Source organism: Microtus ochrogaster, unplaced genomic scaffold (assembly GCF_000317375.1).
Source record: "Microtus ochrogaster isolate Prairie Vole_2 unplaced genomic scaffold, MicOch1.0 UNK112, whole genome shotgun sequence".
NCBI classification, from domain to species: Eukaryota; Metazoa; Chordata; class Mammalia; order Rodentia; family Cricetidae; genus Microtus; species Microtus ochrogaster.
The window spans coordinates 6,763-33,815 of record NW_004949210.1 but is presented as its reverse complement, the minus strand read 5'-3'; the positions used below and the strand labels follow the sequence as shown (position 1 = coordinate 33,815).

Here is a 27,053-nt window from a genome sequence, read left to right as displayed (position 1 = left end):
TTGCTAAAAGAAAAACTGGATCCCACTCCCTGCTACCTCCTGTCCCCACCAAGCCCCACGCCCCAGTTATTCCCTGGACTCTAGAGCCAGCTATGCCTCTTTTCTGGGCCCTGATGCTTTCATGTAGGCTTGCCCACATTACAGGGGTGCGATGCAGAAATAAGTATTAAGGAGTCAGGCAGAAGATATGCCTACAGTCTAGTTATGAAAGCAATTGGTATACTTAATAGGCCCCAGACTCCAGCTCCTACTTAAAACCCTTGTTACCATGTCACCTGTTATAGAATATCCACAAAACAAAGGGAGAATTACACGTATCTAACTCAGAAGACACACCCTCATCTCACAAACACCATGACAAAAAATCTGTTTATTATTTTTCAAAACAAAACAGAAAATCTGGAGAAATATTCAAATTTCTATTGCGGTGGAAAGCTAAATTGATACAGCTGATCTGAACTATTTCCCAGGTTGTTCAGTCTGTACCATGGATGGACTCTGGGCTGTGAAATATAGCGGGGCTTCAAGGCCACTTGCATAAGGACAGTCATCAGAAGAGCTGCAGGCCAGCTTTGAGCCCATGCAGTTGTCCCTGGTTCCAGAGAAGGCCCTCCAAGTTGCCGCTACCGCCGCCGCTGCTGCTGCTACTGCTGCTGCTGCTAGAGTTGCTACTGCCTCCACAACAACTTAGGCTCAAAGCGCTGCAGAGAAGATGGGGAGTCAGTCAGGGAAAGAGGTGCTCTAAACTCCGGAGGAGCTAAGGGAGCTTGACTTGTATGTGCCTGTGCGAAAGGCCAACTTCCTGCCTGCCTGTTTTTATACACAGATAGGAGCTACTCTTGACAAATGATTTCAGGTGAGAACCAGGGGTGGCTCTGCTCCCTGCCCATTGCCCTGCCCATGAAAGGAAGAAATGAGATTAGAACTTCTCAAGTGAAGCATTACACAGAACTGCAGTACAGAAACTAGCTTAAATCTCATGTATTGCTTGAGACTAAGGGACAGAGGTCCCACCTCAGCTCCAGGAGGATAACAGAGTGGCTGGCTGCCTCTGTAGAGCCTCTTTCCAAGGTCCTAGAGCTTAGGACCCAAAGGACATTTGGGTGGATCCCTCTCACATCTAATAGTGAGTTAAGGGGCTCAATATGAGGCTTGGGATATAGAGTTAATGTGACCCAACCCTGCTCCATATTTTAAGACTGCTTGAGGTACACAATTATCCTCTGTCTCCCTAACCTAACAAATACTCTTTGAGTTCCTGCTTCCTGTAGATCAAAGGTCCTTCCAGCTAGATGAGGTGCCATCTAGTTGATAGCTAAGCTATCAGCCTTCACTCAGGCAGATCTATAGTTACAGTGGATGAATGAAAAAATAAAATTATTCCCTGGCAATGCTGAAGCATGCATGAGCAGCCCATGTATGGTGGTTCTGTTGAACTTGTCCATATTGGCTTTCATGATGAGGATGACTGACCAGGTCTCTTCCTCAAGAGGGCACAATATCTTACTACAGATGGTTGTGAGCCACCATGTGGTTGCTGAGAATTGAACTCAGGACCTTTGGAAGACCAGGCAGTGCTCTTAACCAGTGAGCCATCTTTCCAGTACTATAGTTATAATACTATAGCTGAAAAAAAAAACCTTAGAAATAATAGTCCCACCCCTTCCCATCACCCACAACTTTACAAAGAAACTAAGGTCCAGAGTTAAATAAGAAAGAATCTGCCCAAAGTCACATAGCCAAGTCAAGGGTGAAGCTGAGCAAAGTAAGGGTTGGCATTTCGTATACCAACTACTAATGGAAGAGGGCTACAAAGATGGGCCAAGTCAACAGCTCTATATGCCCTGGCACTCACTAAGCCAAGCTTTCCTAGGGCCAGGTTAGTTGGCGGAGAAAGGGGCCTCTTATAATGGAATCCCACTTCCAATTGGCTTCCCCAGCTACCTCCTCTATTCATCTGCTTCTGGGGCAATTAGATTTTAGAGTCCTCCCCTAGAATGCCCAAGTGAAGGGGAGTTCAAGTCATCTCCTAGGGAATAAGCAAGCAGAACAGGAATGGACTCTCAATTCCAATAGCCCATAGACAAATGCATACAGAGAAGCACTTGTATACAAACTGGACTCAACCTGGAAGGGGCATCAAATCATGTGTGACTACTCCACTGGTTCCCTATACTAGGGAAAAGAAATAGGAATACTAACAAGGGATAACCACTGACTCATCCGACCCACTTTTGTTTCCTCTTCATCCATCAGAGGCAGTCAAAGGGCTGAGAAAGCCCACTGCCACAGGTACTCACCTACTCCTGGACTTTGGGGCTTCTAGCCGCTGCTCGAGTACAGGTTGGTCCAAAAGATACATGGTGTCGTAATTATCCAACAAAAGTTCTGTTGGGTCGTCAGTCTGACCTGGCATTCGGCCTATAGGGAATGCACCCCATCGCACATCTTCTGTATAACAAAGAAAAGTGGCAAGAGTAAGCTTGGGAAAAGTCAAAACTATACTCAGACTCCATCTTAATTAGAAAGGCAGTCATTAAAAAAAAAGAAGTAACAATAAATGCTGGTAAAGATACGGAAAGGGAACTCTCATATACTGCTGATAGGAATGTAAATTAGTCCAGCCACTGTGGGAGTCAGGATAATGGTTTCTCAAAACAAAAAAAATAAACAACAACAAAAACCCAGAGTACCGTATTTACCCAAAGGATTTCAAAAATCAATGTATCACAGAGATGTTTGCACATCAGTGCCTATTACAGCATTATTCACAGTAGCCAAACCATGGGACCAACCTAGGTGTTCAAGAACAGAGGAGTGAATAAAGGAAAGGTAACATAAATATCAAGGGTTTTTCCAGCTCTACAGAAAATGGATGCTATGGCAGAAAACCATATTAAGTAAGCCAATCTCAGAAAGACAAATACCAGGCCTTCTCTTATTTGTGCTATCTATCTTACATAGATGCATAAAATCATGTACTGCACATCTCACATTAAAGTACACATTTTAACTGTCTAGGGAAGCAAGGCAAGCTAATGAAAGAGGAATATAAAATGATAGGAAGGTATGGTGGCAAATATCTTTAACATATAATGTATACTTTCATAAAAACTTAGACTAATTTTAAAATATCAAATAAAAATATTTACAGAAAAAAAGTGGGCTGATGAGCCGGTTTTCCTACAGCACAGAGCCGATTCTAAATGGCTCTCACTGCCTAGTCATAAACCCTTCTGCAGGCTCCCACCTTCCCTCACAGACACTTTCTGGATCTCATGTGTCTCAATTGATCTTGCTTTCTCTTCAGAAAACACAACACTATGGCCTACTTGAGATTCTCTTCACCTCCCCTATTTTTCTCTTCCACCCACATCTAACCCCACCCTACCCCACAGACACAACTGTTCCGGTGCCAATTCCTCTCCCTTTTGCTATTTACAAATCCCCAACCTCTCAGCTTTCCTTGCCCTAAGAGGTTTTTCTGTCACTATTTCACAATTTACCTGTCAAATGTCACACAGACATGGACAGAGAGAGACAGACAGACACACTGCTCACTCACTCCTGGCACTCCCACTCGAGTTTTTATACCACAACCCTTCCATACCTGTCTTCATAGGGCAAAGGCTACAGATCTTCCCACGAGCTCATTCAATTCTTGATTCTATCTTACTCCTCACTGGGCTCAGCTGCTTTCCTTCCTTCTCCAGGCTTTGGCACACAGACCACGCCCCTGCCTCTGGTTTCCATGTGCATGCAGATATGTACCACCCCATATTGACTGTTCTATTTGCTCCATGTCTGTTTCCATTAAGGCTCCTCCTCAAACTAAATGAAGTCATTCAAAAAACTACCCGCAGAGAAAAGGACCCATGCACCTCACTCTCCATCACCAAGCCTCCCCTGCATCCCCTCTGGGCTTCAATCTCATGGACTTGGATGAACACCTAACATCTGAACCACTCTCTATTTTCTTTTGATCTTGTCTCCAGTTTTTCTGACTTAATACCCCAGGTTCCAATACACACAGCAAAAACTAGTTACCACCAGTCAGTCTCTATGTGTATACAGAAAGCACTCTTAGTGTACACGAAAGCATGTGCCCTAATACATACGCGGCCCTGGTCTACCACATTCTTTCCCTCTTACTGCCCAGGTAAGATCACACGCAGGCACTTACTTAAATGTGCTACTTATGTGAAGCCACTTGCCATCCATGTATCTGGGTGCCTAAGGCTTGCCACACACTATCTACATCCTGTCCCTTTCTCATCTATTCTTAGGGTGAAGGAAGGCCTCAAGAGTCAGCCAGCAGAGCACAAGGGCATCACACTATAATTCTACCTACTCAGGAGGCTGAAAGGGGGATTACTTGAACCCACAGGAACAACAGCAGTGTAGGCAGCACAGTGAAACCCCATCTCAAAGAGTTACAGCTGAGGACAGTGGGGCATGCACTCAGAAGGCTAAGGCTACAGGATCTCAAGTCTAGGGTTACATTGTGACACTGAATCTTAAGAGAGGTGGGAGGAGAGGCAGAGGGAGACTGAAAACAGAGGAAGGGCCAATGAAGAATGGAGGCAATCACTGAAAGAAGAAAGGAAGTGGATTTAAGGGCTACTTACCAGAGCTTACTTGCCATGCTGAACCCTGCAAAGCTTCCCTTTTCCAGGACATGACCCTAGTATTCTCAAAATCGTAGGATTCCTTCATGAGAGAGAAAGCCTCCATCTCCATTCTGTCTTCATCATCATCGTCGTCTTCGTCATCGTCATCATCATCATCGTCATCTTCATCCTCATCCACTTCCTCTTCTTCCTCTATCAAGTCATAACTTTCCTCTACATCTTCCTCCATCTGATCTTGAAAGACCTTTTGCTCCTGTTCCTCATCCTCATCCTGCTCCACCTCATTCTCCTGCTCCTCCTCCTCCTCCTCATTCTCCTTTTCCTCCCCTTGCTTGGCATCCTTAAGGCTGCCTTGATCCTTCTGTTGAGTATTTTCTTCAGACTCACAGTTGGCACCAGATGGTTTTGGGTCCTGATGTAAGGTATCCAATGTGTATGGACTTTTCCCAGCGGAAGAGGAACCTACACTTGTCTTTGCCACACCATTCTCTCCATTCTGAGTATAAATGGAACAGACACGCAGCAGCTTCTCCTGCTCCCCATCGGGCAAGACCTGTCCCATGGCGTTGAAGACTCTAAGCAAACGGAGGGATGGAGTAGGAAAAGGTCAAGGTCTCAAGTCAGTTCATAGCCCAGCACTCTGGGGTTTGAACTTATTCTCTTAACTTCCATACCTGCCTCTGAAGGGCAGCACAATAGAGCACAGAGAATGCAAAACAGGAACATGTATGCTAGCTCAGCTCTCTGGCACATCTCTACGCTTTGCTTCTATCCTCATTAAAATGAAGACAATAACAGAATCTAACTTCTAGGGTTCTTGGGAGGAGGAAATAAAGCTCACCTAGAATGCCTGGCTGAGTGTCTAGTACACAGTGACAGGCAATGAGTGACAGCTACTAGTCTGCACTCAAACACTACATAAATATAAACTAGCCTAAATGGGCATATGGGACTGGAAATCAGAATGGGAGAACAGTCTCTCCTTTGGGCCTAGTGAGGATTCTATCCTGAGGGCCAAGGATATGGTGGGAGTGTGCTGGGTTTCTTCTGCATGGAACACAATGTGTGATTCCTTATGGGAGCAGCTACAGCCCAGCCTGGAATGGAGGAAAAGAAAGAAAACAGCAGCAGTTGACGAGACAAAGCGAATGTGGAAGGGAGGCCTGATGAGCACTGTTAATTGACTGTGCGTGCTATAGGAGCTAAGGGGAAGCAGAAAGTTCAAGGAGGGAGCAGAGACTGGGGAGGGCTTCATGTAGGTGAGGCCCAGGTAGCCCAGGGACAAGAGGGAGCACACTGCCTGTGGCCAGAGTAGCCTGGCGGGAGGGCAAGGCCCGTGCTGGGGAGCTGTGGGAAGAAAAGAAGGCTGGGAAGGGAAGTGTGTGCATCATGGGGCAGGCCATCTGCCAACTCTGAGGACAGGTCAAAGTCCCCGTTTCTGAAGATCACCATGCTAACCACATGGAGGGAGGATGGCCAGGGCGGGGAGCCTAGAGGCAGGAAGACCAGGGAGGCACCTGTTTTCACAACTCAAAACAGTTGGTTAGGGAGGACCTCAGGCACTGTTGGTAGACATGGCAGGGAGGAAGCTGTAAAGGACAAACACACAAAGAGCACGGCTTGGTGACCAACGGGAAGGGTCCAACAGAGGAGAATCCAACAAGATGATACTGTGCACATAACAGACGGTGCTAACAACAAAACCACTAACAGATACGGAGCTGCTGGGGAGGATGAAGGTGAGCACAGCTCACAGAGCCTGGCCCCTAAGAGGTGGCCGGCACTGTGGGACACACAGCAGGATGGAGGGATGGGGCATGTCCTTCTCGAAGTGTAGAATGTGAACTAGGCATGTTTTGCAGAGAGAGCACAAGCAGCGCATGCAGACTGGTCGCAAATGACTGGCCACTGGTCTCTGGGGACAGAGCTGGGATCTACCGACTGGACTGGGAGTCCCTGTTGGCAGAACTCATTTCATATTCCAAGAGGACACTCGTTGATATCGAGCTGATCGCCTAGCTGAGGGAAGCTCCTGGATGCGTACGGCTTTATGTGAGGAAAAGGCAGGAAGAAAGCCTACCCTCTCACTGGGGTCCATTAGTGTGATTAATAATAAATGTCCTCAGGCACTTGACGTTGGCAAGATGCCTTGTCCCTGCTGCTTATTACCCGTCCCCTGTGCCCAGCTTCTAGCCGGCCCATTAGGTGCTGTACTGATACAAATCATCAAATGCACCTCTTTCCTGACTATGCCTGTGGCAGCCTGAGACTGAGGTCATGGGTTTAGGCTGGTAGAAAGAAAGTGGACTTTAGACCCACAGAACTCAGGTCCCGATTCTCATCCCACTATTCAAAAAACACTGTGATTTTAAGGTACTGCAATCCTTAGTCCCTAGATACCCTATCTGTGAAAATGTATTATACTTCCACCTCCCAAGACTGCTGTGTCAAATTAAAGGAAATAGCCTACTGAAAAAAGAAACGTGATGCCTAATACTTAATTATCTGTGGTATCTTTTATATTTTCTCTGGAAAAAAACAAAAACAGAGTTCTATATTCACATAGTAACAGGTTTTCTGCCATAGCTCAATCTATGTGGAACATTAAAGAAAACCTCAGACATAAGGACAAGCTACAGGGGGTTTGGGCCTTAACTGTAGCATACCTAGGCACAACACCTCTATTTCCCACTCTGTATAATGGGTGATTTGATGCAAATTCATTGATTATCTGAGAAAGGTAGGATCTGTGCACAAGGAATCGTACCCAGGTGAGCCGCTGTTACTGCTGGCATGTGTCGCATCCCTCTGATATGCTTGGGTTGGGAGAAGATCTCTGTGGTCCAGACTTCTCCAAGACCAGCAGCTTCCACTCTGCAGGCACTTAGGATTGGAAAGTACCTTGAAGGCCATCTAATCAAACCTCTCCATTCTGCTCTTTTCACTCCCTCCCCCAAGTACAAACACATCCTACATTCCTTCTACACTTTTAAGAACTTCCTTGATTTTTCCTTTTGGAAATGCACAAGTGCTTCCTTTGATGCTCTAACCTGACTCCTCCATAAACTGCTAGTTTGTTTCTCCATTTCTCATTCACATCACTTCTAATCCAGAGCTCACACATCTGGCAGTGTGGCTGTACAGCTTGGTCCCATCTCCTGAAGCTCCTGCCTTGGCTGAATTTGTCTGTAAGGCCACATTTTTAGTTTATAAATATGATTGTAGCCCAGATGCCACTAAGGGTTCAAGAAAGACTTTTGGATCAAATAGATGGATGAGGAAACTAACACAGTCTTGGCATCCAGTCTTCCACTTCACTCATTCCTCACACACTGGGTCATGTCCTACCAATATAAGCACTGCTGCTAAGGAAACGGCAGAGGATATTTCACTGAGTTCAATGGCATTTACTAAAGTCTGCCTGGTGACTGGATTTGTGTAATACACTAGAGTACAGAGAGCTAATGCAGAGCTCTTGCCCTTGCAAAGCTTAGTCTAGGAGAGGGAGGAAGGAGACACAGGGGGGCGGGGTAGACACGGCAACATAAATCTCAAATTTGGAAACTATTTAGGAGTCAACAAAGGTTAGACTGTACTACCACCAAGTGAGATCTGCAACAATAAAGGATCTGCTCTCGCACTGGACTGCCCATTCAAAGGCAGATGTTGAACATACAGTTGGATAGAGGAAGCTGAATTGTGGAGGAAAAGGACTAGACTAAGGAGATGTGAGCTGAGAAGTTTATATGGACAGGAAATAAACACTGGCATTTCCAGGAGGGTATGGCATTCAGCATTAACGTAGCAGATATAGAAATTAATGAGGAGACCTGGTTTAGATAATTAGGTCAAGGCAGCTTTGGGACCGAGTACCAACAAAACCGCAGCAGGTTAAGGAGGAAAAGAGAAAATCAAGATGCTGCATGAAAACCACTTTTGAGAGATAGGGGAAAAAAGTGCCAAGCTGATAATAAGCAAACAAAAATATGCATGGTCAAAGCAGATACTGTTTGTATTATTACTCCTTTAACATGAAAAAAAAAAAACCTCAGACACATTCATAAAGAGTAAGAACCAGCTAAGCAAAAGAGAAACTGCGGTGGGGCCCCAACAATGCCGGCCTCCGAAGCACAGACAGAGAATGGGTTTTGATGCAGTGCAAGGCCACCTCAAACTGAGATTGGTGGTGTTGACTTTAGAGACAGACCAGCTCAAGAAGACTCAACGTCAGGTTGAGGGAGACCTGATACATGCCTTCATGTACTGAAGGAAGCTAGGGTCAAATGGAAGGACTAGAGGTCAATGGGATGTGTTTAAAACAGTCCAGGACTGGAGCCCAAGTGGTCAGTAACAAATGCGCAAACATAGAACTGAAGCCTGGCGGGAGACTAGAAAGTGTAAAGCTACATTGGCAGCAACGAGCAGTGCTGTGTTTTTCTCAGGGCAAGCTGGACTAGCTACCCAGGCTGAGGGAAGGAAGAAACAGAGCTGGGAAATGAATCCCAGCCTGGGAGTCTGTAAGTCAGACACTGTCGAAGGATCACAAGAACAGAAGGTGCCAAAGAGAAGTGATGTGATTAACTACAGACAAGGCTGAGGAAGCGAAATAAAGGAAAGAAATAAAGGGATGGCGGTTGGGACACAGGGAAAAGCAGTGTCAAGGGATAGGGGGTGAAAATGAAAGGACAAGACATGGTCACCAAGTAGAATGCTGGGATGTCAGCTTTCAGAGGAAGAAAGCTCGGAATAATGGAAATGTGCTGCTGTGTACAGTACAGAATGAAAATCTCCGGGAGTTGAGGAAATGCGGGACAAATGGGTCACTCGAATGACAAATACTGCTCTAGAAAGCAGGAAGAGAATCAGGGACTAAAGGCTTTCAGGAGAATGAGGGAAGTAGCTTAGGGCCAGGAAGTGACAGAAAAGAGGAAAAGGCAAACAACCACAGATATTTACAGGAATCAAAACAACACTCCAACTGAGCACACAACTTAGAGAGAACTGAATAAAGGGACTCACAAGAGATATGGTTACCATGACAGGTAGGTCCAGAAACACAAATATAATTGGATGTCAGGTTAAACCTTCATTCTGCTAAGAAGGCATTGGGGATTGTTGTCTAACTATCAAAGGTATACTTTAGGAAGCACATAGAGGAGATAGCACTGGACTTCGAGCCAGAAGACCTGGGTTCAATAATAAACAACAGTTACCATTTACTGTGCACTTACTCTGTGCAGGCCACTATGCTAAGCATTCTCACACCAGACTCAGTTTAGCCAAGTCTTAAAAGGAATGATCATAGGAAGCAGCATCCTACCCCTCCCCTTTCCAGACTCAGTTCTCCAATCTGTTACTGGAAGGAATGGGATACCAGGATAGAATTCTCCAAAGGAGCCTTCCAACTCTGCCAGTCTAATGCTGTGAGGCCCTGTGGCTTCCAGGGCCATACCCTATTACCAGAGGGAACTAAGACTTACAGCTGAAGGAGTTGGGGACTGGCCCAGCAAGGTGAGCCCAAGCAGGACTCAACCACCTGGGGCCAATCAAGGGAGGCAGAACAGTTGAACAGCCTCCAGCTCTTTCTTGCTTCCCATTGGCTTGCAGAAAACTTCCGGGCATTCCGTCCTGAAAGAAAACAGAGGCTTAAGATAAAGAGTCAGGTGAGTCCTCCACCCAATCTTTGACCTCGAAATTCAGGATCAATCCCTCATCACCCCCCCACCGCCCACCCCCTCAAATCTCCACCCTGTATTTTCCAACTGTGCAAAGCATCCAGAGTGCCCAATTTACTTGGCTCTGAGAAGAGAAAGGAAAAGGGAAATCTATTTGTTCACTACTCCCCACAGGACTCTCTTGAGCAACTTTAAACCTTTAACAAGGGAGCTGTCCACATGGTGGTACTTTACAGCAGAGCGGAGACCACTGGCATATGCTTCTGCTTGAGATGCCTGGGCCCTGGGAAGAGGGCTAGTTTTCCTCACCAATCTTGGTGTTGGCCACGATCAGTTCAACAGTCCATCTAAGGATGTAGGTAGACCGGATCCCAGTGCTCCCCAAGGTAGACAACTCAAAGAACATCCTCTCCAGCAGGGCCTGTGTGAAGGTCTGGGAGTGCAGGCCCCTGAGCAGTGGCTGCCAGAACTGAGAGAATGGCTTTGGCACCAAGACGTCACTCAAGTTGATGTTTTCTGGTTTGTGAGGGATACCCGTTGATGGATGGGAAGGGCAATGGGGTCAAGAGCAAAAGAATGAGAGAGCACCAAAAGCAAGCCAGCAAGAGGGGGAGAAGAAAAAATGCACACCAAAGAGAAAGAACAGACATACCCAAGTCCCAACAACAAGAATTGCCATTGCAGAGCAAGAGGAAAGGAAAGCAGAACAGCAGGGAAAAAGAAACCAGTTAGTATCTGGTAAACAACAACTGATACAAAACCAAATACAAAAGAAAAAGAGCTCTGATTCTGACTTCAGCTTTGTCGATAACTCACTGTGTGAATTTGGTTCAGTAACTTCCCCTTTCTGGACCTCAGTCTGACCATCTGTAACATGAGGATGTTGGACTAGATGACCTCTCAAGGCCCTTCCAATGCTGCTGTTCTAGCTCTCTAGCTAGTGGCTAAATCATATTTAACAAGGCACAACAACAGTGTTAAGAAACCGCCGCCCTACCCATCCCTACCCACCTTGACCAATTCAAGGTCACCTAAAGAAAGTCCCACTACTATGCATCAGCAGGACTGTCTATTCTGTTCAGCCAAAGGGCTGAAGTTTCAGTCCTGTCCCACCCCACACTCCAGCCCACTTCTGGAGTTCGCACACAAGAAACACAGAACCCTAAGAGTCCTGTGGACATCCAGGACCCTACCTTCATACTCTATCTGCAAAGCTGCCAACTGCTCGAAAGTGGGGATAAGGAAGCCTTCGTCCAGAAAAGCATCCAGCACAGCATCCCTAAAGCAAACAGACATTTTTAGACATAATTTAGAGGGCACGGTTGCACATGCCTACAATCCCAGCTACTCAGGAGACCAGGAGGCCAAGGCAAAAGCATCCTTAAGTTCAGAACCACCCTGGGTAACATAACAAACCTCAGTCTCGAAGGAAGAAAAAGGTGTCCTTTCCAAATATACTGCATTGATTCATTGGCTATTTAAAACAGAAATATCAGTTTGTACCATTGGCTGGGGCTCATTGGTACAAGACTTAGCACAGTGTGCGTAAGGGCCAGGGCCTGATTCCCAGCACAAAGAAGAAAGACAAAATCAAAAACAAAACAAAAAAAGCAAACACTAAAATGTAAGCTGACAGAAGACTCACCTATTCCTGCAACACTTCCAAAACAGCTAATGTCTCTGGTTCAAATGGCCAGAGTCAGTGGGAGGGACTAAGTAGGCGACAATAGCTTTTAGGCTTCAGGTTCCTGGGGGAGGAGCTGAGCCAGAGTCTAGAATTAGTGGGCTTTAAACACTCATGTACCAAGCGCATGGTGATGTGATGTCTAGAAATGATGGCAGTGGTGACTGAACAAGTCAAATAACAGAATAAATGCCTAGGTTAGAGCTCAGTCCCTACAATAGTTTTCTTTCTCCTGCCCCTTTCTCTGTCCTCTACACATTCCCTTCTTACTACCTTCTTTTAGATCCTACAAGTTGGAATGTTAGGTATTCAATTGCTAGTCCAAATATGATTCAAAACTTTGTACGAGAACCCAGATCAAAGTTAGAGGGGTTGAAAACTTCACCAATAGGGGAGATTTCTCAGCTTCATCTAGCTCAAATTTAAATCATCAACAGTGAATTCTCTACAGCTACTGGCTTGCTAACAACCTCTCCTAGCTGACTAGGTCTAAAGGAGTCAATAAGCTTTCATGATGTCCTAGTATCTAGAGGGCCGACAACATAGTCAGTTCCTTCTATCCATCAGACCAAGTTTGAGAAAATAATTGTCCTTCCAATCATCCCTCATCTCAAGTAAGTAGCTTAAAACTTAAAACAGGCACCAGCTGTCTGCTCAGCACAAAAGGGCAGATACTACTATGTAGGGCACAGGGGTAGTTCTTCCCAGCTGCTGGAGAAGCTATTCCTCAGACTTTTGCTGAAGGGTAGAGTCAAGAAGTCTAGCATGGGCAAATTATAGTGAAATGCCTGTGGAAGCATGGTGGGGTGCACACATTTAATCTGAGCACTCAGAAAGCACAGGCAGGTAAATCTCGGAGTTCCAAGACAGCCTGGTCTACATAGTGTGTTTGAGGCCTGCCAGAGCTATATATAGGGAGACCCTGTCTCAAAAAACAAAAGAGACAAACAAAAACCCATAACAGCACCATCACCTTTGGAACTAGTCTCCTGGAAATAAAGACAAGATAACAAGAGTAATCCCAGTTTACATGACAAGCTTCCATCCAAACTCACCTATAACAGATCTAGTATAGATTCTTCAACTCTGCGTCTTAGATATCTTTTAACTTTCCTTCACTGTAGGGCCAGCATTTACCTCCATAGTTTTTTGTTTCATCTTTTCTTTCTTCCCTTTTGGCACTGGAGATATCAAGGCCAAGGTTTTGTGCACACTAGGCAACTGCTCTACCACTGAACCACATCACACTCCCAGCCTGCCTCCACAGGTTGCTGTTGGTAGTGAGTCCTTCAAAGCCCTTTCAAATTGAATTAGGCAGAATAAACAAGAGCAACATTTTTGCCTACTCGGCTTGAATTGTGGGCAGGGAGACATACCACAGCAGTACTGAGTGGGAGAGGAGGGAACTTAGTCTCTAGCGGCCACACCCTAAGAAGGCCCTGCCTTTGTCTGCCTAGGCATGACTAGGTAGCAAGGTGTTAGTTGCCAGGGAAGGCACTCCTAACTCTGGCTGTTCTAGTAACTCACAGCAGGCAACCTGGTGGCTAGCAGGGTTAGAGGCACACCATACAGAAGACATAGTCACCATAAAAGGGAGGAAGATTTCCTCTAGGATTTCCTACAACAGAGATCAGCTAGCTAGAATATGACACCTGCTTTCCCTTTCTGGTACTAAGAATTGAATTCAGAGCATTGTACATACTAGGCAACCATAATACCACTGAGCTATATTCCCAGGCACTTTTCTTTTTCCCTACTCAACTATTATTTTGAGATAGGGTCTAATAAGTTGCAGACTGGCTTTGAACTTATTCTATAGCATAGGCTGTGAATTTGCAATCTGCCTACCTCAACCTCCCAAATAGCTGGGATTACAAGTCTACATCACCAGGTATGGTTTGGAAATCCATTTCAATGAGGCTTTCGTCCTCTACCCTAGAGAGCAGGTAACCCAGAGTTACCAAGTTACAAACCTGTTCTCCCATGTAATGCTTTTGAGTTCTTCCAGGATACACTGTACACACGGAGAAAGGTTGTTCCACACCTTAACAGCCTGAGGTAAATGCCTGTATTTCTCCAGCACCTGACAGCAAAAAGAGTCAATCAGAAGTGTGACCCTGCCAAGCAACCCACCCCAAATTCCTTTAGGATCCCTTCGCATAGTACCTCAGCATTGCCCTTAAGGGAACAGAACAAAGCACACAAGATGGGCCCGCAACTCCTTTATTGGCCCAGCAACTAAAAATGACTATAGAGTTTCTTCTTTTCCCACTCTCCCCCTCCAAATCCTGTGGCTCCCAATAATCAGATACTCTGATCCTAGGTGTCACATGGAAGGATAAGGATATGGTTTGAGATAAGCTGAGAGTTTTGAGCCAAAGGGTAAGGACAAATGGGAGAAATGAGTTATGGGAGCAAGGGAATTGTTGAGACCCAAAGTTCTTATCCTACTTCAGTTATTAACTATGTATATAACTCTGACTCTGTCCCGTTCCTCATCCAAGGTTTCAATCTGTCTGTAAAAAAGGGAGAATGAACTAAATGATTTCTGAGCCTTTCTATAAAAACTACCTCAAGTCTCATCTGATGGAGGGAAGCTCATTTGCCCCACCTGCTGGTCATCTTGAGAATCACAAGGCTCTACAACTAGCCCATTCCCAGTTCTCTACACCAGAGCAGACAGTCCATCACCATCACTATGGGTTTGCCTCCTTCCATCACTTCACAGGACCATCTGCTTAGACTCTGCTCTCCTCGTTCCTAGTCCCACCCCCTCCAAACAGTACCTTCATGCTTTGCCACTTTTCTTCCAAATTCTGAGAAGCTCCCTCATGCTCTGCCACTTTCAAATTCTTTCTCAAGATTCCTCTCTCAGGTAGCTGGCAAGAGGGAAGAAATGCCTGTGGCAGGTAACAGCATACTGCACCAAGGACACTTACCTTAAACTGCTCCTCTTCATATGATACCAGCAATTCCCGTGCTTTTTCTGAAAACAGCATGGAAAAAAGTTAGGGAAGGAAGCCCAGCCTCCCATTCCCTCTGTGAATCTGAGCCTCTTGTATCTCATTTCTTATGCTATAAACTGAGAACTAAAATTCCTTCCCCACTTACTTCACACAACTCAAGAAAAATCATGGGGCAAACGCAATAGCCACTACATCACGGAACTATCCCAGTGAGATAGTTTCTTTCCAGCAGTCAGTTTCTATACTGGGACTCATTAGATCCCACAGAAACGATCCATTAGGGAAACAAGGAGTTCTGAGCCCAAGCTGAGTGTTCTTTACCCACATGAATACCTACCGTACAGCTCTTTATATCTTGGACTGGGTTCTGGAGGAGAATCTGCCTCTTTCTTGTCTTTATCGTTCACATTGTCCTCAACAGGCAGCTCTTCATCTTTGTCATCCTCCTGAGGCTCTGGCTCCGGCTCTGCTTCTACTTCTGCTTCTACTACAACATCAACAATAGTTTCACCTTCCACTTCTTGGTGTTCTTCTGGCTCTATCTGGTCGTCTTCCAACTCCCAGGTCTCTTTCAGGGTATCCTCCAGTTGACGGCTCCAGTATGTCTTCTGGAGCCAATTCAGGACAAAGTAGCAACCTAGGAGAGGTGGGTGAATGGGGCAGACATGTCATAGGACCAACTATGGGCAAGTAACTAGCAGCCTCCTAGCTTTCTGGGCTTCTGCTCTCATTTTGCATGTATAAATGGGAAAGTCTAAGGAAAAGACGGCTCCAGGGCTCAACTCCCAAGTAGCCACATACAGCCTCTCTTGAGCCTGGTCTTTGTATTCTCCTGCTCACTAGTATCTTTCCCAGGAGAAAAAAAAAACACTACTACTGACCTTAGACATGGGTGACATATAAAATAAGGGGTGGTAAATGGGAGACCTGAAGCCTAGCTACACCAGCTACTTACATTCCCTTAGCCAAATTGCTTTCCTCTTCCAGATCTCGATTTCCTGATTACAAGGGAAGAGCCCAAATCAAGGAGTGTTCATTAAGATAAAAAGAATGCCGAGTTCATGACACTATGGTTTACACCTCTCAACCCACCCCTTCAGACTACTTCCACCTATATAACAAAATTTAAGAAAACATACCCTATAATTAAAATATCAAAAAGGACCATAACAGTGGGGCTAAAGAGATGACTCATCAGCTAACAGCAATTGTACCTACAGAGAACCCAGGTTCAGATCCCAGTGCCTAGAGCAGGTGGTTTATGACTGCCTATGACCCTAGTTTCAGAAGCCCCAAAAACCTCTCCTGACCTCTACAGGTACACACAGATAAATAGTAAATACACACTCATGTATATAAATAAAAATAACAGAAATTTAAAAACAGGACCAGAACAGTACACTGCCAAGTCATATTGAATCCTAAAACAAGGTAATACTAATCCTGATTTCATTTTTTATACATTTTCATATATGGCTTTTTCCATATGAAAATACTACATACTGTGATCATCAAGCTTTGGAAAGCCCCTTATACTGTAGCCAAAATGAGTCTATAACATATTTTACCCAAGTTCTGGTCCTGACACCAGGACCTCCTCTCTGTGTCCCTTCCCCAAATGCCACCCAGCCCAAACCCAGGAGCTTAACTGTGCTAGGTATCACACCCAGTGACATTCACCTCTGCGGCAGTCATTTATATGAGGCATTTTCTTGTGGGTCAACTTGTGGCGAAGTTCAACAATCCAGTCTGGAATGTTCACCTGATTTAGGAGTAGAGGATGAGTTTAATTAGAAATGAGAAAATAATGAAGCTTGCAGAAACTCAGGGATGAATCACCCTGACCATCCATCCCCAGTAATTAAAATACAGGGTTCCTGATTATATTTTACTGCTCATTGGAAGTAGTGTTAAATAAGAAAAGGCAACTATCTCCACCCATTCTCCATCAAGAGATTTCTATGAAAGAGCATTAGTAATTACCTTCTTGGCTTCTCTTTGCCCTTTCCTTCTTCTTAGGTATCTTTATCCTTCTCTGCCTCCCACAAGAGCTCCAGGAAGTTTTTTCACGGTTGAGAACATACCCACCCTCAAAGCCCCTACACAACTAACATACTCACTCAAGCCAGAAATATCTGGCATTTTCTTGCTGCTTGGCTGAGCTGTTTCTTTCCTCAGACAGCTAGCTCCCGGAGGGCAGTCATTTTGACTACTACCCTCTTTTGTGTCCCTACCCAGAGGTATAGTCGGGCTCCTCACTTTCACTGGGCGACTGCAGACAAGACAAGCAGAGCTTGCCAAGCCCACTGAAATGCAAGTTATGAGAACCATGGGAACAATCTGCTTCTTTAAAACTGTAAAACTGGACATTCAATCATCAAGTCAAACTCTTTCTGTTAAGGACTCCGACAGCACAAGACATAATCCTAAGATTCAACAAATGGGATTGCATGACACTTAAAAGTGTCTGCATATCAAAGAAAATAATAAAACATAGAGATAGCACAACTTAGAAAATGGGAGAAAATCTTTGCCAAGTATATATCATAGAGGCAGTAATAGCTATAAAGAATCTCCAAAATTAAACAATAAAATATTGTACAATCAATAAATATACTGACTAACATACACTTCTCAAAGAAATGTGCATGGTCAATAAATATTTGAAATACTGTTCAAGAGCCTTAGGTCTTAAGAAAAGATCATTTTTTTTTAAAGATTTGATCTCAACCCAGTCAGAACTGCTATCATTAAGAAAACAAGCAACCGGTTGGTGGTGGCACACACACCATTAATCCCAGCACTCAGGAGGCAGAGGCAGGCGGATCTCTGTGAATTTGAGGCCAGCCTTGGTCTACAAGAGCTAATTCCAGGACAGGCTCCAAAGCCACAGAGAAACCCTGTCTCGAAACTAAAAAACAAACAAACAAAAAACCAAAAAACAAAAAAAAAAAGAAAGAAAGAAAACCAAGCAACAGTAAATACTGGTGAGATGTGGGAAAAAGAGTACCCTTATTCACTGCTGGCAAGAGTGTAAACTGGTATGGCCATTATAGAGGTTCCTAAACAACCAAAATTAAAATTATCATATGATCCACCTACACCACTCCTGGATATATAGCCAGGGATTCTAAAGCAAAATACCACAGAAATACTTACGCATCCACATTTACTGCTACCTTGATTCACAATTGCTGCAATATATAATGAGCCCATAGGTCTATCAACATGTACATGAAGACAACATGAAGCATTAACAGAATGAAATTTTACTCCGTTGTAAAGTATGGTATCGTAGAAAAATAGATGGAATAGGAGATCAGGATGTGAAGCAAACAAAATAAGCCAAACTCAGAAAGTCAACCAGTTCATAGATTTTCTCATATGCAGGATCTAGATTTAAATTTACAGATGTGCATGTATATGTTTAGGCGGTGAATATAGAAAGCAGACTGTGGGGGAGGGAGGAAGGACCTAATGAGAGGGACAAAGGAAACAATGGAACGTGACATGCAAGCAAATGGAAGGACGATTTGAGAGAGGAACCAATAAACAAAGTATAACCATATGTGTATGAATGCTGCAACAGAACACACGCTTTCAAGTGGTAACAGCACAAAACCTGAAAGCTAAGGGTCTGATGCTCCTTGTGGGTCTGTCTACCTGGCAGTGATGAGATTAATCTGCTTACATGTTACACCATGATCCAGTCAAGACACCCTCCTACAAAAAGGGGATATGCAATGCCATTTTATCACACATACCTCCTGAGCCAGGTACTTGAGGGGGAGGTTAGAACATTTGGTCTTCCTCTCTGAGATAAGATTCACAAACCTGGGATGGGAAAGAAATAAGTGGTAGAGTATAAAAACCTGTTTCACTCAAAATTCCTTGTAAAGTTACTGATATCTTGTATTTCTACAATCTTTTTACTGACTGGCCTGTTCTTATGATTGGTGTCAGCCAAAGCAGGGACATTTCCACTCAGCCCAACATTGACTGGGGACTATGCTATGTACTGAAACAATACAGATAAGTAAGACACTGTTCTGGTCTTGGCAAACTTGGTCTGGAATAATCGTGACATACGATAGAACACAATATGCTATAGATATAAGAACAAATGACTGCATCACATGGGGAACAGATAAATGACAGAAACAGAGGACAAAGGGGAAAACATCAAGACAGATAGTGGAAATATATAAAGCTTTGAAGTATGAGAAAACTTCAGCGGCAACCCTTGCCCCAAAATGTATGAAATTCTCAGAACCACTATGATTCAGTTCAATTGGAAGCTCCCAGCCTGTGTCTTTTCTTCCACAATTCAGCAACCGTTCAGCTTTCAGAGGGGAGAGAAAAGGAAAAGAAGTAGTTCAAGGAGCCCAGCCCAGTCCCCTCTGTATGTGTGGTGGTGATGGTATGATAAGATGGTTGGACAATCCACAATAAATTACAGCAATGAACCACTGAGCTGGGAACAATGGCAACTAGGGAGGCAGAGGCAAGAGGATCACCTTGGAGTAGGAAGCCAGCCTCAGTTACAAAGTGAGCTGTAGACCAATAGAAGCTACATGATGAAACCCTGCCCAAAGAAAGGAATTGGTGAAAAGTTAAGAGACTAAGTTAATAGGGAAGGGGAAACCCAGATTGTCAAAGCTGGGTTGGATCTAAATACTCCACATGTTCTGAATGTCATGCTCCCTCACAGCCCTACACTTGGTTCTGAAAACTCCACATGGTCTGAATTTCACATCCCCTCACAGACCAATACATATTTCAGAAAGGGGAGGGGGAAAAGGAGAGAGAAGGCTTTCTGGAAAGGAAGAAAAGATTGCGTGGGCAAGGCATAGTTGTGAACAAGGCAGAGTCATGACCAAGATAAACAATCACAAGGTGATTCACACACAAAGACCTACCTAGGGCTTTTGTTCAGGTAGCACCTGAAGCCAAGCCTTGTTCATCCAGGTTTACCCACCTCCAGTTCCCAAAGCCACCCCCCAGTTTTCCCCCATGCAGGTCTTACCTGACCAAAGCCATGCCATAGAGCAGTCTAAGTTCATCGGTGCCCAAGCCACCAGCTACATCCATGAGCTTACAGCGTACCAGGTCAGCAGTAGAAGCCACTGCCAGGGGCAGGTCGTTGCCTAACCTAAAGGGCCACAGTCCAGCACCATCATAAAAGTCCTTTCGCTGTCCCACCCACTACCACAGAAGCTCGGTCGCTGCGCTCTACTCCCAATACACACTGAGGAAGTGCATGGGAATACAAAACACCGTGGGAAAGACAGGGCAAAATCCCTGAGACCCAACAGTAATAAAGGAAGTGAGACGCTGGCTGGGATACACGGAACGTATGCGCTACTACAGTTAGCAGCAGTGGTGTGGACACAGTTCGTTCTCTCACCCTCCCCAAACTATTTAGCAAGAGAGCTCGCAAATCACGATCACACCCCCGCCCCAAACTGAACTGAGCAGCCACCTCCAGCCCGCGTCCAATCCAAAGAGCCACAGTCCAATCCCTAACTAGAATCAGAAAGCCACCCTAGCATGTCTAACTACTCCCCTTTAGTCCTGGGCTCAGGTCCCCTCTGTTTGGCAAGTAAAGCTTAAACCTCACCGGTCCAAAAACATTAAGGGGACATACACCCTAGTTTTCATCCACGAGGTGAGTACGAGAACTTGGCTGCAACCCGCCCCCTCTCCTCCTCCCCCAAGCACTTGGGAGGGAGGCACCAGAAGGCAACTTCGGGGAAGGCTATAGAAAATAAGGCTGTCGCGGGAACTCAAGAAAGGAAGGAGTGAGGCACCCCCAACACCCAGGTCAGAGGACTGACCCCGCCACCGCCTTACCTGCTCCGCCACACCGTAATACGGTTCAGCGCGTACTGCTGCAATTTCTGATCATCGCAGAACAGATAAACCGTCACTTGATCCCATTCAGCCCGGCTCAGCCAGGAGACCACGATGCTCTCGGGACACGGCGGCGGCTGAGGCTGTTTCTCTTTGAAGTCGTTCCCGTCCCACGAACGCCACACGCAGTCCATCCCTGGGGGGAATCAAAGACCAGGTTCAGTCCTGGAACCCCACCAGACCTGAAAAGCGCCCGTGTACCGCGCGCTTCCGCAGCTTTCCCGATAACGTGCGACCCTCGCTTCAAACGGCGGCCACCTCACCAGCCAATTGGAGAGCGCGACCCCGACGCAAGCCCGCCTCTCAGCGGCAGGGTGCCCAATTGGAACGTGGGGCATGCGCCCCACGTGCAGGATTACGCCCGCACTCGCCGCCGGAAGTGTTCTCTCCACAAAGCCGCCTTACCGGAACCACAAGCTTTCAGCTTTTAGGTTCTGCTGTTTTCCTGGCTGTTTCGCGTCTTCTGTCCCTTACAGGAACCAGTGTGTCCGGACTGCCAAGAGGGAAAAAAATACTTTGCGCCCCTTGGCGGTCAATGGAGGAATTGTACTCCATTACTGTACTTTCCCGATAATATGCTTTAAATTATTTAAAAAGTTCCTAATCCGATAGGTTACTGTGGACACTGAAGAGCAGCTACAGAAAAAAATAACATATATTTAGGTAAAACTGAGTAGCACTAAATCTGTTTTCTTGACAACTGCTGGTACAGAGTAAACTGATCCCAGCCTGTTTGGATGACGGAAAGAGGATAGTGTGAGAAGGTTCATAACTGGTGAGAGATGGTAATGGGGATGGGATGTGGATATGAACAAAGGGCAACACTGTGTGTGTATGAAAATGTCAGAATGAAACCAATTATTTGCCGGGCGATGGTGGCGCACGCCTTTAATCCCAGCACTCGGGAGGCAGAGGCAGGCGGATCTCTGTAAGTTCGAGACCAGCCTGGTCTACAGAGCTAGTTCCAGGACAGGCTCCAAAGCCACAGAGAAACCCTGTCTCGAAAAACCAAAAAAAAAAAAAAGAAAGAAACCAATTATTTTTATGTTAAATAAAAACATAAGAAATAAGTAAGTTAGTATGTGCCTGTTGCATAATGAATGAGTAGAATTAGAATTATCTCGAGAGTATAGTGCCTCTATCAGTGTGGCCTTGGACAAGTCTCTGGCCCTTTCCTGAACTGGGTTTTGTTTTGTTTACCTGTATGGTGAGGATTTTACTCTCAACTCCAGTTATCTACCATTGCTTACAATTGTAGGATTTTTAACTCATTGAGTCTTCTGTGCTGTTGATTTCAGTATACACGAAGGTGTAATTAACAGTTTCAGCAGAATTCCTTTTGATTCCTTGATGACTTAGTTCTATAATTTCTGCACTTGAGAAACTGAGATGGGTTTGCAGTGAGGGCAAAGCCAGTGTGAGTACCAGGATGCCTGGCCAAGGTTGTGAGACTCTGGCCACCCCCCCCCAAAAAAAAAACCCTAAAATACCAACAACAAAAGAATCCCTTAGAATTTGGAGGTGTGAGGAAGAAAGCAACCAATGAAGCCCTTCCAAGAGTTTGCAGGCAGTCTCGAATATGTTTAGGGCCTCCGTCCTTCACGCAGCAGCTATTTTCCAACTTAGCACTTCTGAGAGAACAGGAGGTACCCGTCATATAATTGCTGTGATTGGCTCTTTGGTAAATTTGCTGCAATTCTTTCTATATGCTTTTCCCCAGCCATCTTCTCCTAAAATGCACTTTGCCCATGATTCTACTAAGCCTCTATGTCTTTTCTTGCCCAGAAAGCAGATTAGTGCTGCCTGGAACATTCTCCTCTCTTCCCTGTTTCTGTCAAACCACTATTCATCTTCGGTGTTCAGGATCATTTGTCAAATCCAGTTTACCCACGAGTCTCATAGGGGTCATGAGGAACAAAAGGCAAGGGTCTTGGAATTCGTCACAGCAATGTGACCCTTGACTATTCATCAGCTGGTGGTCTAGTACACACTTCTCTTAATCCCCACACACATTTTCTACATCCTCCTATTGGAGGAAAAAACTGAAAAGAATCACTTATCTCAAGGCAGGCTTTACGTAAAGTTCGTGTGTGTGTGTGAGTGTCTAGAGCCTGTCTTAGAACTAGCTCTTGTAGACCAGGCTGGCCTCAAACTCACAGAAATCTGCCTGCCTCTGCCTCCCAGTGCTGGGATTAAAGGCGTGCACCACCACTGCCCAGCTACATAAAGTTTTTGATAGCACTGAGCTTTGTTTGAGCTCTGGATTCTAGTAAAGCAACTAGAGTACAGAAATCCCCCCACCTTTTTGTAAGGTTCTAACTAGCTGGAAAGGACCAAATTCCCTGTGTAAATTCTCTCAGATAATATTCTTCCACTTACTTCCTTTGGCTCCCATAGCACTCAGGGATGACTTTCATGTTTGCCTCCAACTACAAAACTACCTTTTGTGTTGTTGTTCTTTAAAAAATTCTCCCCGTGGCAATAGCCTGAATAAAATAATTTCTCTTAATTTTCCAGTGAATCATGTCATTTCCCTGATGCTGACTCTGTTTTCATTAATGTCCAAGTGAGAAAGCGTCAGCTCAGTTTCATAAGCTCATATGACACTGTTGAAAACAGAGGTAAGTGGGCCTGAGAGGTGGCTCCTTGGTTAAGAGGGGATATACTGTTCTGGCAGGGGACTAGAATACAGGTGGTTTTAGGCGCCACAGAGACCCAGCACCAATGGCATCATGTAGTATCTGTATTCATATGAGTGTACCCCCACACAAATACACATAATTCCTAACTTTTTTAAAGAATGGGGGAAGAGTGTTTTCTTCAGTTATGTGTAACTCTAAGGCTAGTCTCTGTTTACAATTTTCAGATACAGAGATGTGCCCTTCCTGCTTACAAAACAGCTTAAGACCATGAGAACTATAAAAGCAAACACCCCCAGCGTTTAACACACTCTATGCCCACTCCTTACTGTGGTGTTTCTCTGGCTCTCTTTTTGATAAGTATAAAGAACCCAAGCCTCCATTTGAAATTTTTTTTTATGTGTATGAGTGTTTCGTTTGTATGCATGTCTGCGTACCAAGTGTATGCTGGTGCTTGCTGCTGCCCTTGCCTCTGCCACTCTTCCTCTATTAATCTCTATCTACCAATGCATTTCTGCCTCTCTGCTTATTCCACTGCCTCCCCACCTCTCACCTCTGTGTTTCTCCCTCTGCCCCTTTCTGCATCTAACTCCATATCTACCCCGCCCCACATGCCTCTCTGCCTCTGTCCTTCCACCTCTGCTTCTGCACCTCTGACTCTGACTGTTCGTCTGTCTGTCTGTCTGTCTGTCTCTCTCTCTCTCTCTCTCTCTGCCAGCGCTTCCCTGCCTCTATCTATTTCTGTGCCCCTCTACCTCTCCACCTCTTCCACTTCATCCCTCTGAGCCTCTGCCTTGCAGCCTCTCCATTTCTGCCTTTGCTCCTCTATGTCTGTGCTTTTTTGCTCCTCTGCCTCTTTATTTCTGCCTCTACCTCTCCGCTTCTCCCACTCTGCCTCTGTCCCTCTACCTCTTCGCCTTTCCCACCCACGTCCTTTCCTCTACCACTCTGCCTCTGCCCCTCTGCGTCTATGCTCTTGTGCCATTCTGCCCCTCTGTGTCCGATTCTATCCACCTGCTTTTTGCCTCTACCTTGGCTACCAGCCCTCTGCCTCGTGATCCTTCTTCTTCTGCATTTTTGCCTTTGCCTCTCTGCCCTCTGTTTCTGTCCCTCTACTTCTACTGGCATGGACCAGCAGGTCTTCTTCAGCGATAGATTTCTCAGCGGAAGGATCAGGAGATGAAGATGATAGGAAAGTTTGGGATCAGGAAGTCTTACATGAGCTATGTCTTATGCGAAGCAAGTTTTTGTTTTTTTTTTGTTTTTGTTTTTGTTTTTGTTTTTGTTTTGTTTTGTTTTGTTTTTCGAGACAGGGTTTCTCCGTAGCTTTTGGTTCCTGTCCTGGAACTAGCTCTTGTAGTCCAGGCTGGCCTCGAACTCACAGAGATCCACCTGTCTCTGCCTCCCGAGTGCTGGGATTAAAGGCGTGCGCCACCACCGCCCGGCTGCAAGTTTTTTATAACAAGTATGTAAGAAGTCACATAGCTTCTTACATATAAAATGCCACATAGCTTCTTTCATACGTGTTTGCAGATGGATAGAGGCAGTTAAAGTCAGCAGAAAGCTAAATCAGATACCGAAAAGGAAAACACAGGATCACAGGCTACCTCAGACACAGCTCCTTAGGACTGATAAAGAGAGGGAAAAGTCGGATTCCCAGAAAATGCAGCCTTGATTCCTTTGAGGCTTTGTCCCCAGGCCCAGAAAGGACCCTGGCAAGTCTGCCCCTTTGTCCTTTCATCAGGACATCTGAGGGAAACTTGGATGGGCCTAGCTCCCAACAGGTTACCCTTGATACACACACTTTTTAAATTTTAAGGCCAGATAAGTTATTAGTGTCTAGATGTCTTAAAGATCCTGATATCCCGTAAACCAACAAGTGTCCCCTAATATTGTTAAAAGAATCGCTTACACAAGTAATATGGTCATAATATTGAATGAATGTTGGATATTAAAAGGGTTAAATCCTTGTAGCTTTGGCCAATTGCAAAGGGGAACTGGATGCAAGATCAACATGGTTCAGACCAGGGTCAGTAACTAATTGTTTGAAGGTTAATAAATATAAACTTACATTCTCATGATGCCATATTCTATGCAAATGATTTTTAATTCTATACGATTTCCATTAAGATCCATTATAGTTTAAGGGAGTAACAGACATATCTAAAGTCAGAATGATGCTGTAAAGTGATGTTGTATTGCTTGTACTATATCTTCTAGGTGCAATACCACAATTTTTAAGGCACTTAACTTAGCTTCTATTAATATATGTTTCTACAGAGGGATTATAAGCTAGATAAAATGAGCAGTTTGCAGTTGTTGGGTAATGGCCACTGTGGAAACAGCTGTAGGTTGTATAGCATTGACTACGGCAAAAATGCTAGATAAAATCTGACCTAAAAAATCTTCACTTTCTAATAAAAGCTTGGTGTAGTTCAGGGAGAACTTGTTATCCAAAATCACCGTACCATGTATATTTAAGGTGCACAAGAACAATAACAAAAAAGGCTCTTTTGAGCAGAAGAGGAGTTTACACCATTAGAGAGAAGACAATTGATACAAGTAATTTTAAATTGTTCCCCACTGTCTTGAATAGAGGGACTCCCACTCAACCATATATAAAAGGTTAGCACAGGCAATGAGTCCAAACGTAAAATGATGGGCATGCCATAGTTGTGTGTTTTCACCAAAAGTCACATAAACAACTACATTGTCCAGGGCTGTGGCTCACAGCCAAAGATCTGGCTGAGCTTTTCCCTCTGGAGGCATTATAACAGGATGTGGCCAATGAGGGGGGTCCTGAGAAATCATCTTCATCGAGACCAGGTGGGCACCTCCAAGACAAATCGACCTCAGGTCATCCATTCAGAATTCTTGTAAAACGGTAGAGCATGCCACCCAAGGGGGGAATTTCATTCTAAAACCAGGGCATGGGATTCTAATTGCACACTGGGAAATATCCATCCAGGGGGGAAACCTGTGGGTGATTAGAGACTGGAAAACTCAAGTGACGGACGGATTGATAATGTTTGGAAAACTGTACACTCAAACTCAAACCATAAGCTTTAAAGGTCACTTGGATGAGAGGGACACATCCATAGTGACCCACCAATGACAAAGTGATAGGAATGGTGGATGATATCCCAGTGTAGTTAAAGAAAGCAATGTGAGAGGCCACATGGGAAACATCAGGACTGTCAAAAAGCACTGTATCATTAGTAAATACTCTAACTGGTGGATCTTCCCGAGTGACTGGGTGGGCCAGAGTGGGGTCAGGTCCATAAGCCCAGTTGTGATCTGGCTGCCCTCACTCCCCTGACCGACAATGGAACTTCCTTGTACTCTGTAATTGACAAGGATGTTTGTTCTTTCTGGCCAGTGGTTTTCCAAAGAAGCGGTCCAGCTGCGTAAAGGTATAAAAGGCTTTAGCTGGGGGCGGGAGGGGGAATAAAGGTTGCTGTTCTTCCACCTGAAAAGAAGCCTCCGTGTCTCAATCCCAGCATACACACACACACACACACACACACACACACACACACACACAC

At 45.0% G+C, this 27,053-nt stretch overlaps 1 protein-coding gene across 4 annotated transcripts; it reads right to left on the bottom strand.

Annotated features, from left to right (window-relative positions):
• Window positions 1–354: 354 nt before the first annotated feature.
• Las1l (LAS1 like, ribosome biogenesis factor) lies at window positions 355–21,143 on the bottom strand. 4 transcript variants are annotated; one of them, XM_005371519.3, is made up of 14 exons: window positions 20,810–21,143; window positions 19,983–20,108; window positions 18,721–18,790; window positions 16,637–16,718; window positions 15,294–15,593; window positions 14,930–14,976; window positions 13,964–14,073; window positions 11,500–11,585; window positions 11,123–11,173; window positions 10,616–10,822; window positions 10,112–10,259; window positions 4,629–5,206; window positions 2,301–2,451; window positions 355–701 (listed from the first exon to the last, which is right to left on the bottom strand). In XM_005371519.3, exons 1-14 carry the CDS (start codon window positions 21,001–21,003, stop codon window positions 551–553), a joined length of 2,301 nt encoding a protein of 766 aa, XP_005371576.1. In that variant the 5' UTR covers window positions 21,004–21,143; the 3' UTR covers window positions 355–550. The 4 variants fall into 4 exon arrangements, with proteins under 4 accessions (XP_005371576.1, XP_026634006.1, XP_005371577.1 ...); XM_026778205.1 differs by having other exon boundaries at window positions 2,301–2,448; XM_005371520.3 differs by lacking the exon at window positions 11,123–11,173.
• Window positions 21,144–27,053: the final 5,910 nt, after the last annotated feature.

Bases quoted from the DNA above. Each gene is read 5' to 3' on its own strand.
- Las1l (XM_005371519.3), bottom strand. From the start codon at position 21,003: ATGGACTGCGTGTGGCGTTCGTGGGACGGGAACGACTTCAAAGAGAAA. The intron at 15,594-16,636 runs GTGAATGTCACT...CACCTCTCCTAG, and splicing joins TATAAATGACTGCCGCAGAG to GTTGCTACTTTGTCCTGAAT. The intron at 5,207-10,111 runs GTAAGTCTTAGT...CCGTTTGCTTAG, and splicing joins AGTCCCCAACTCCTTCAGCT to AGTCTTCAACGCCATGGGAC.